The 10,409-nt window shown below is 44.0% G+C and overlaps 2 protein-coding genes across 2 annotated transcripts; one reads left to right on the top strand and one right to left on the bottom strand.

The window, feature by feature from the left end:
• Positions 1 to 135: 135 nt before the first annotated feature.
• Positions 136 to 1,074, top strand: LOC135426888 (translation initiation factor IF-2). The gene is made up of 2 exons (XM_064680215.1): positions 136 to 911; positions 975 to 1,074. The coding sequence occupies exons 1-2, from the start codon at positions 136 to 138 to the stop codon at positions 1,042 to 1,044; spliced, it is 846 nt and encodes a 281-aa protein (XP_064536285.1). The 3' UTR covers positions 1,045 to 1,074.
• Positions 1,075 to 3,764: 2,690 nt separating this feature from the next.
• On the bottom strand, positions 3,765 to 9,846 carry PGAP1 (GPI inositol-deacylase). Its single transcript, XM_064680340.1, has 11 exons — positions 9,547 to 9,846; positions 8,765 to 9,490; positions 8,521 to 8,700; positions 8,314 to 8,466; positions 7,922 to 8,016; positions 7,423 to 7,845; positions 7,238 to 7,363; positions 6,208 to 6,401; positions 5,488 to 6,139; positions 5,331 to 5,426; positions 3,765 to 4,068 (listed from the first exon to the last, which is right to left on the bottom strand). Exons 1-11 carry the CDS (start codon positions 9,685 to 9,687, stop codon positions 3,900 to 3,902), a joined length of 2,955 nt encoding a protein of 984 aa, XP_064536410.1. The 5' UTR covers positions 9,688 to 9,846; the 3' UTR covers positions 3,765 to 3,899.
• Between the last annotated feature and the right edge of the window lie 563 nt (positions 9,847 to 10,409).

Here is a 10,409-nt window from a genome sequence, read left to right as displayed (position 1 = left end):
CCAGACTCTAACCCAATTCAGGCCCGACTGCCTGGCTGGCTGCCTGGCTGCTCTGGCTGGCTGCTCTGGAGTATATAAGCCAGCTGGCGGGCAATCGACGCGCAGACAATCATCGCGCATCCAACAGCATCAACCATGGTGGGACTCAAGTGTAGCAGCAGCCAGTGCCTGACGCTCTCGGGCATCCTTTTGGTCAGCTTTTTCGGCTGGGTAACGGCCCATCAGTTTGTGCTGCCTCCTCCTGGCCGTTCGCAGCGTTCGCTTTTTGGTCCACCGCCGTCCGGGCCGTGGAGCAGCAGCGGCTGGAGCAGCAGTCCCAGCTTTGAGCTGCCGTCGCATCATCAGGACAATCACATAACCCGGGATGAGGTGCTAGCACTGTTGGCCGCCTGGAAGGCAGCGGATGCCAAGCCGCCGCCGCCGCCAGCCAAGCCGGAACCGGAGCCGGAGCCTGAGCCGGAGCCGGAGCCCGAGCCGGAACCAGAGCCAGAGCCCGAGGAGCCAGCGCCAGGACCACAGCCGGCCGTGCCATTGACCGTCTCGCTGCCCGCCTTTGTGCCCATCCAGCTGTCCGCCATGTACACGGCGCCCGCGCCCGTGCCCGGCGCCGGTCTGGGCGCATTTGGCTTCGGTGGCGGCTTTGGCGGCGCTGGCGGAGCTGGCGGTGTTGGCGGTGCTGGCGGAGCTGGCGGTGCTGGCGGTGTTGGCGGCGGTGGTGGCGCTGGCGCTGCTGGTGGTGCCGGTGCCGCAGCCCAGGCTCAGGCGCGTTCCGGCCGGCGCAATGCGGCCCGAGGCAATGGCAATATACGCTTCCCCGTTGCCAATCCGCGCAGCTTTGCCTCCGCCAATTATGTGGCGCCACGTCCGCGTTTCTATCGCACCATCGTCGCGGAGACCGGCCAGCCCATGAGGTGAGTCGCATCCCCATATATGTATATTATCTGCGCACATCCCGGCTAATCTTGTTTTTCCAGCATTGGCGCCTTGCCGCCGCCACCTTTTCTCGCCAATCCCGTTCAATTCGTGCCCAGCAATTGGCAGTAGGCGTCCAGTCAAATCTACATAAAATCTAATACTATATGCTATATATATACTATATATATATTTTAATCGAACTAATGTGTCCATATGTCGTATATATTAATAATAAGTGTAAATAGCTCAATGTTTAACACGTTGCCCGATCTTGTTATAATTTACAATATCTTCTGTTTTTTTTTTTTGTTGTTTTTTTTTTGTAACAAATAAAATATTACTAAAGAACTACCCGAAATATCGTATGTCTTTGCATTTCTTCTTTGTGCCGCATTCGTAAAAGTTTTACAGGCTTTTGCTTTGCTTTCTCGCTTTCGCTTGCGTCTTTCTTCTTTATGTCGCATTCGTAAACGTTTTTGAATTCCACGCTCTCTCTATATTTCTAGCTCTTTCTCTCTTGATTTTGTTTTCGTCTTTCCAACGAGCTCGTAAGCGTTTTACAGGCTGAGTAGTTGCTTTTGTGCCTGAAGCTTTCTCACTTTCTCTATATACTTTGCAAGATCGCACTACTATACCATATAGCTCTATGGAAAGAATCTTTCTAAGAGAATTAATCATTCAAGGGTATTAAATCTTCGGCATGCCGCACATATCCTTACGTTCTCGATTCAATTCCTTTTTGCATCACAATCGTCAGCGTTTTACGGGCTGTATGTATGCCATGCTGGTTAAGTTTTGGGACTAATGACTTTCTCTGGATAAATTTCCAATTCATAATAATTTGTTGCCTCTAAGCCTTTATTAATTAAGAGATGTACAGGCTCCCTCTCTCTTTCTCTCCCTCTTTCTCTATCTGTTTGTCTTTACTCTTTTGTGTCCCATTCGTAAACGGTCTTACGCTTCCCGCCTATAAAATCTTCCAGTTCTTTATTCTTTATTGGCTTAAAGCCTATAATTATTAAGTGATGTGATACGCTCTCTCTCCATCTCTCTCTCTTCCTCTCTCTGTCTCCATTTCTCTCTCTCTCTCTCTATATCTTTAGTCCTGCGTAACGCATTCGTAAAAGTTTTACAGACTGGGAATTTATAGCTTTATCCGAATAGCGTCATGCCAGCAGTCTTCTTATTAACGCATATTTTAAACTTTCATCAACATAATTTCCTCTCCTTGTGCACACAAAGAAATGCTCGCCCTCTCACATACGCAGCACATGGACACAGCAGCTGCGCACGTTCTCTAAGCAACTCCTTGGCTAAAGCTCTGCATGCACTAATACTTGTGCGCTCACTAATACGCACGCACACACACGTCTTGACAAATCTGTGTATTCATCAGTTATTTATGCGGCTATAAAATTTGGTGTTGATAAGTCAACAAACGCAGCTTAATGTCCATGCGCAGCGCAATCATTCAATCAATCAATCAATCAATCAATCAATCAACTCCCTGGGGCGTCATATGCACATGCAACGTCACCCAGTTCGCGTGGAGAAATTCATGCCTCGCCCGAAGCAAATACTTTGCTTTTTTTTACACACACGTTCAGCATATCTTTTGCCAATTCACGCAATTGGCCATTAAAAATCGCATCAGATATGTTTTACGACTTGTTTCTTTAACACCCGTTGCCCGATCGTAAGCGTGGCGCCAAAAAGCAACGCCCCGGGCAGCGCAGCCCAGTTCCAGTTCCACGATCAGATCCAGTTCCATAGCTGCCAGTCGCCAGCTACCAATGAATGCCAGCTGAGGACGGCACGTTGATGTCGCGAAAAAATAAAAAGTTGCCTTGGGACAACGCCTGCCCATGTACATCAATGGAATTCACAACATATTACACTATGCAACAGCATTCGGTTGCCAGCTTTATGTGGCAATATGAACTAGTCTCCCAGTCTCCCTGCTAGATGGTCCTTGGACCTTCATTTCGCATCATTCTACTCGGTCTACTTTTTTTTTAGAAATACATTAAAAATCTATTAAAACGAACCAGTTCGCACGCGGTGCCTCAAATTAATGTTAAACAATAAACAAATCTGGAACCGGTTCATAATCTGGTTCAAAATTTGTTTAGTTTTTAAATATAGCAAATATATATAACACATATAAAATATATGAAATATATGTGCTTTCTGAAGCTGGAAAGTTGTGAGGCAACAAGCTGCAAACCAAAAGCTGAGTAAATATATGTGAAACAACAAGTTCACAGATTGAATTTAAAGTTCAAGCCATGAACCGAACCACTTTTCTCTGTAGTTTTTGTAGCCCTGCTTCTATATATATATATATTATTAAATTTAAATTTACATATATTTCCAAAGTTATTTATGAACGTTTAAAATAGCTATTAAAGTTCTTTGTTATAATTAATTCAACCTAATTTAACAAATATTGACAAATAGCAGAAATACAATGACTATATTTGGTAAATTTGTATATATGCATATACTGGAGCTTACCAGACCTCAATTATGCAGTCGTGTGTAATTTGTAAGTCAATTTGTATGCATTTTCACACATTTCATATAATTATGGGCCTGTTAACATGTTATGAAAATGGTAAACACTTTTTTTTGTTATCGATCACACAATTTTTGATCGATGGGGCAACGCCCAATTGGATGCGATTTGTAGCCCAGATCTTTATGGACTTCCCGCCCGTCGCACAGAAAGCAGAAAAAACATGTCATGTCATTTGTAGCGCCAAATTACACATCATTTGCGACATCGAGTTAAGCTTTTTTATGCGTCTTTTGATTACACATTTGGTATTGTCCACGCAAGGGCATATCAAATATATAAAATACGTAACTATAACAAAATCGGGTACACAGAATATAAACAACAAATAAATAACAAATTAAAAACGCCCTAACGCTCATACAGTACACGATTTGCATAAATATCCTTGCCGTTAATGTTGTCCTTAATGTTGTCGCAGCCTATGGTACAGCCTCTCCAGGCTCTGGTGGACGGCGAGCAGGGCGAAGGCGCCGGCAATCACACAGTTCAGACGATATATGGCCGTCTGGCAGTAGAGCAGCACAATGCCAGCGCATAAATATAATAACACGGAGATCATCCAATAGCCACGCCTGCAATGTGTTAAACAATATATTTAAAGTTAATTTAAAGTTCGAGTTTACAAAGTTCCAATTCAAATGATAAACAATTCTTTTGCTTTGATTCGAACTCTGAACCGCAACATTTAGAGTTGAATCATTGATTTAACCTCGGCAATGAATCATCTGCAGTCGAATCAAGTTTTTAAATATTTGAGTTATAAATATATTAAAAGTTAGTTTTTAGTTCAATTATAAATAATTTAAAAACGATTCTAATTCTTTCTAATTCATTCATTTAAACTCTCAAACGAACCACCTTGAGTCGAATCATATTTCAAAAACATTCGCAAATCTTTATAATCACACCCTGCACCCATTGAAAGAAACCTTTTTAACCCATAAAATGTATATAATCGTGATCAAAACGACGAGCTCAGACTATTTAGGCATGTCCGTTTGTGAGACCGCATCAATAGTATCGATAAATATCGATTTTGAGCACAGGTTTTTAAAGCAAAACTCAAAAATCATAGGAGCTAGATGGCATATACAGATGAAGAATATTTCACTTTTTGGTCATTTCCCCTTTTTATCCCTATACATTTGATGTATTTTAGTTTAAAGGAGAGCTTTGGCCTTAAATGGCCGAACATTTCATAGAGATCGGACTAGAAGCACCGAAGTTATCCAAGACAGCATTTCTCATCAATTTGAGCTAGGGCAAGAAGAATATGCACAGCTGCTGCGCAAAGTGCGAAGATTTCACAAAGTTTCTCATAGTTTAGGGCTAGGGGAAGAAGCATAGCTGCTGCGTAAAGTCCGAAGATTAAATACCATTGTTTTCTTACGGCTATTGAGTGGGATTTCGATAAAATTTCACAGATATGTTTGGATAACAGTTAAGATCATGTGAAATATGTTTTCCATTCAATAAATTCTATTCTTCGGGTTCCTTCTGTGCGCTACGCATTTCAAGATAAGATCCTAGCAATGAGACCGTGTGCGAACCAGGAACTGAACAGTCACAAGCTATGTTTTTTTCTCGCATGTTCTAAAATGTTAAGTTCAAGTGCTGTTAACAGATCCTGTTAACCAACAGTTGACACCTTGCAGTGAATATCCAGCATATAGAATGGGCAGCACTGCAGGCTGTTTGTAAACAAGGCTTGCGATTGGCTGTCGCCCTGCCAGTTCCTCGATAAAGTGCTGCCTATTTACAAACAAGAGCTTGCCCGCCAATGCGTGGATTTTAAATTTTTAGAAATTTCTAAATTGCATTTGGTTGGACTTACAATTTTTGCGGCGCACGCAGCTGTAGCAGCAGACTGAGTGATCCGAGCGCGACAATGTTGGTATGCAAAGATGGATCGGGAAGAACAATGCCATGCCTGTAATATGGATATATCTATATAGATATATATAATATAAAAATATTGATATGCGACCCACCTTCGACTGCGCAGCCAGGCTAAGCTGGCCGGTGCGCTAAGCAGCAGCAGCATAAGGAGCATCAGCAGTAGCGTTATGTGAAACGAAAAGTTCTGCAGGCCCACGCAGCACTCTCTGTCCGCTTTATGTTCATCCGGCTGCTGGTGCTGCTCTTCATTCGAACTGATCTCGCCATTATTGGGCATCAGCGACTGCTCGTTGTTGGCTGTGGACTGATCCGTTTCTGTGGTGCCGCTGCCCATGGCCATGTGCACCAAATTTGCCGCCTTTTGCCACAAATAATCCTCCAGATAGTCCTTGTAGGCATTGGATAACATTAGAAAATAAAACAAGAAGGCCAATAACAGTGCCAGACCGCTGCAGGCGCCCAACGCAACGCCGATTGTCAAGATGCCATACGTGATGGGCAGATGCGTCATAATGGAGAGCAATATGTTAGAGCTGGATGTGGAAAGGCGCGTCAGACGCAGCGCCAAGCGATGAAATGCATTGCCATAGAGCGTTAGGGCCAGCCAAACCGCCAACGCGGCCGCTATAGACAGCCCAATGGCCGTGCAGTGTATAATAATGGATATATTTATGCTGTAATCCAATTTCTCCGGGATCGGCAAGAGATTTAAATTGAGTATTAGTTTCTTAAACAGCCGACAACCTGTGTGAGATAATAACAGGACATATTAAACTTAATTTATTCTATTTAATTCCATTAGTCACACCCACCTGTCACCAAGTAGAGCGATGTGTACTGGAAGTAACCGATGTAGGGCCTGAGACTCTTGAAGCTGCCCGCCTCCTGGAACTTGTCCAATTGCTTTCGGAGCACAATCAACAGCACACAAACTAAATGCGCCGGCAACCAGCCATAAAACTCCAGCACAATACGCGACAAGGCATCCGCATAGGAAAATTCATAGCTAAAAGAGAGACAGAGAAGGAGAGAGAGAGAGAGAGACAGAGAGAGAGAGAAATGTAAGCATTCAGTTTAGCTAAATCTGCCCGTCTCCAAGGATGCGCTATTACAGTATAGAGTAGACATGTCCAAATCGATAAGCTATATATTCTTGATCAGCACCAACAGCCGAGTCGTTTTTTTAATAGAGATATCTTGTCTGAACTTTCCATTTAAGAGTTTCACTTTGCTTCCTATATATAAACAAACTCATATCAACATCAAACAGCTTTATCAAATAGAAAGTATCGATCGAAAAATTTGTTTTTGCATGGAAAACTTGGTCGCTTTTTAAGATATCTTTACTTAACTTAGTATTTATGAGCTTCACTATCTATTAACAAATCTACAAAGCTGTATCGAATCGTATATCTAGGTATATCATTTGCTTCCTATAGAAAAAATCGCTGGAAGATAAAGCGAACCTAAAGACAATTTATTTGAATTTGGCAAATTTTCACAAAGGCTGCAAGCCAGTTTTAAAAGAACACGATTTGATTGGGGAATTCCAATTTCTTTTCCACTATGAATCGAACTTTAAACCAAACTAGTTGGTCCAGAAAAAAAAAAACGAAACGAAACAAGGTTAGACACAAAAACCTAGTATCAAATATGTATGTGTAAAACCGGGTTTATGAACCGAAATTTGTATTGAAACGCGAACCGAACCAACGCCTTTTCATTTGTATGCAGACTGTGCAGACAATTGCAGACAATTTGCACTTATAAAGGTTACAAATTTTCACACATGCGCTAATAACCAGTCAGTCAGTCAGTCAGTCAGACAGCCTGTGTGCTTACCTAATGCGATAGCGACAAATGGGATCCAGGAACAGGTCCAGCATAACTGGATTCAATGTGGTATTATAATGCCTGGGCATCAGTGTGGGCACATTAACATACAGGCCGGGCTTTTGATCCGGTGAGCTGCAATTTGAAGCAGACAATTAATATTTACGCTTAGCTCTAAGCGCACGGAAACCTACGTCAGTGTCTGATAGCGGTCAAAGCCAGCGGCCCAGGGCACACACAATCTGGCTGTGATGCGATAATTGGGCTGCAGACACTGCTCCGGTTCAATATAGATGCGCAGTCCCTGATACGGCTCGATCAGATCGGCAATGCGCAGACGATAGTGTAGTGTGCCCTGCAGAGTTTCGTTGACGACCGTGCGTCTACCATAGGCATACCAGCGCGGCATGCGTATGTCCAGGATGCGCTCCTTGGGATCGTATATGTCCAGATTGTAGCCGGTGCGCTTGCTGCCCGGCGGCAGCCGCAACAGCAAATGCGTCCACTGTTGATACGTTTTGCGTAGATTGTGCAAATCGAGGACTGCAATGCTGCGCGGATCGCTTTCTGCATTGGGCAGACGCTGGATGAGATGGGTTAGCGGTGTGGCCTTTTCGCTGCAAACCAACCAATTGGTGTGAGTGTGTGCATGAGCGTATGTGTGTGTGTGTGTGTGTGTGTGTGTGCACTCACCAGTAGTTTTCTTCGGTGTCGTTGTGCCTATGTGACTCGCAGCCAAACAGCCAATTCTCATCGCTCTCAACATTCAAAGCCTCAATAGCAAGTTTCTGCGGGGAGGTGGGAGTAAAAGTTAGAAGCAGGTAAAAATTGTATCAGTCGGTTGCAACCGTCCGCGTAATACTCTATTCACAGTGTCATATAAATTTTTGCAATTTTTGGGCCTCGATGTTTTGGCAACTAGTTGGGATATTTGCTGACTCTAGCATTTAGTCCTTGTCCGCCGTCTTCTTACCCTATCACGGACTACATTTCAATTTTCATGTCAGACGGACAACTAATATTCTCTCTTTGACACTTTGCGTATAGAGTATAAACAGCTGGCGTAAAACTAATTTGCGTGGCACCTTGAAACGCTCTTGACGCTTTATGCCGATCAGCTCATAATAATGACTCTTCAGGCCATTGGCAAAGAATTTGTTAATGACCAGGCGACGCTCCTCGTGCCAATCGCTGTGCGTCTGCAGTTTCATCAAGCTCTGCTGCCGTATCCTCGGCTTCTAAAATGTATAGAGAATTATAGAACATGCAACAATTGTAAGACAAATGCCAACCACAAAATGCGCCACAGCGGATTGCATATTGCGCTGTTTGTTGCTGCTAAAGATGACGGTGCCATCGTCCCGACGCTGGGAAATGCTGAACAGGAAACGATTGATGACCTGCATGAACTGCAGACACCACACGGCAGACAAATGATCGCAGCTGAGGCTTACGCGCGGTATGGCCGAGGTCTGGAAGGCAGGAGCAAACGTTTAGCAGTGAATTTAAAAACAAGTACTGGGCTTCAGATCTGACCATGGCATGCAGATCATTGAACTGCGAGGTGGTCAGGCCGGCCTGCACCAGCAGATCACGATTGCCACCGCCTGTGGAAATGAGCAGCACATTGTCCAGCTTAGCGGACAACTTCTGGCTGGCCATGCTCTGTTCGCTGGGCGGTTTTTGGTGCAAGCTCTGGCACACATTTGTTTCGATCGACGGCCGTGTGGCGGTGCGTGTGCGGCTGAGTACCTCGTGTGTTTCCCTATAGAACTGGTCCAGATGCGCATCCAAATTGAGCACTGGCTGATCGAGTGGCGTCGATATGCTTATAATTGCATTTATGTGCTGCCCAATTTCAGTATCCGTCAGCACCGATTGCGCCAGCTTGCCGCCCATGGAATGTCCGATCAGGACAATCGGGCTGGTCTGGCTGTACAGCGCGGCAATTGTCCGTATGCAGTGCTTGAGAAATGATTGCTGATGGTACATATAACCGCCATAGGCCGCCGACAGCTCCTCGTCGTAGTCAATCGTATAGTAGTCGAGATGTATGCCTGCTTCGGGATGTTCGCGTGCCTTCCGCAACGCCACCGACGCCAGGGAGCGCACCTGCTTGTAGGATCCGGCATTGCCGGGCACAAATATCACCGGTGCGCCAGTCATGCGCATCTTGAGCGGATCCAGGGTCTGACGCACACCTTCATAGTAGTAATATAGACCATAATTGGGAAACTGTTTGTTGGCACTAAATCTGACGCGCTGTTAGAAAATATATAGTTATCAATCCTCCAAATGCAACGGTTCTGTTAACTTACTGCAAATCTTGGCTCACCAAACATGTATGTCATTCGACAGGCGTTGGGCTCCACCTCGACATGAATATGTCCAATGCCGTAGAAGAAACTGCATATTGAAGCAATCACCAGGAGGACTGCACAGTTTCTGAACACAATCATTTGCGTTTGATGCGCGCTTTGCAGCTATATTTATGCAGCGGTTTCTTGTTGTTATTCAGCTCAACCAGAGTTGCCAAATATATCGAAAATTCTTGTTGTTAAACATTCGAGCAGCTAGAGATGGGCGCGTGGTATCGTGATTGCTCTCCGCGACTTGGGCACCTGCCAACAGCTGTTTTGTGTATACCTACGAAAAATTTTATTACACACTTGAAACTTCCGTTTCGTTATTAATTTGTGCTCTTTTCTTTTTCGTATATGAATGCCTTAAACTATCACACATTAAGAGAATCGATACCGATACCTGTAAAATATCGCGAAAACTTATGCGAATTAGAATTTACTGTTAATAATTAGTTTGCACTTGCTAGATTCTGCATAAATTACCTATAATCATATGACTACTAAAATATATTACATATTATGTCTGATGAGCATTAAACAACGAAATAAAGATTTCGATATTGCGTCTTTAAATTAATCGAGATCGATAACGTGGCTTGCACACATTAAACACGCATACCACAGTTACAATATAAGTACGCAACACACACACACACTCATGCGCACTGCTGAGAGCATTCCAATCGAATACCATTTCGATCTCAATGTAGATGTGTGTATTGATCATTTTTGTTGTTGCTGTTGTTGTTTTGTTGTTTGCTCGCATCTCGTTGTGGTAGTCCATCATTCAGTTAATGAACGCGCTCGCGCTCGCACTC

This window comes from Drosophila montana, unplaced genomic scaffold (assembly GCF_035044405.1).
Source record: "Drosophila montana isolate Dmon_TW-CO22-7 unplaced genomic scaffold, ASM3504440v1 contig_2106_1, whole genome shotgun sequence".
Taxonomy (NCBI): domain Eukaryota; kingdom Metazoa; phylum Arthropoda; class Insecta; order Diptera; family Drosophilidae; genus Drosophila; species Drosophila montana.
The sequence above is the reverse complement of the archived record's forward strand: the minus strand, read 5'-3'. Positions and strand labels throughout refer to the sequence as shown.

Excerpts from the sequence above, each read along its gene's own strand:
- LOC135426888 (XM_064680215.1), top strand. The coding sequence starts at position 136 with ATGGTGGGACTCAAGTGTAGCAGCAGCCAGTGCCTGACGCTCTCGGGC. Across the intron at positions 912-974 it reads GAGACCGGCCAGCCCATGAG|CATTGGCGCCTTGCCGCCGC; the intron begins GTGAGTCGCATC and ends TTGTTTTTCCAG.
- PGAP1 (XM_064680340.1), bottom strand. The coding sequence starts at position 9,687 with ATGATTGTGTTCAGAAACTGTGCAGTCCTCCTGGTGATTGCTTCAATA. Across the intron at positions 8,701-8,764 it reads TCAATGATCTGCATGCCATG|ACCTCGGCCATACCGCGCGT; the intron begins GTCAGATCTGAA and ends CCTGCCTTCCAG. Across the intron at positions 7,846-7,921 it reads GACACCGAAGAAAACTACTG|CGAAAAGGCCACACCGCTAA; the intron begins GTGAGTGCACAC and ends GTTGGTTTGCAG.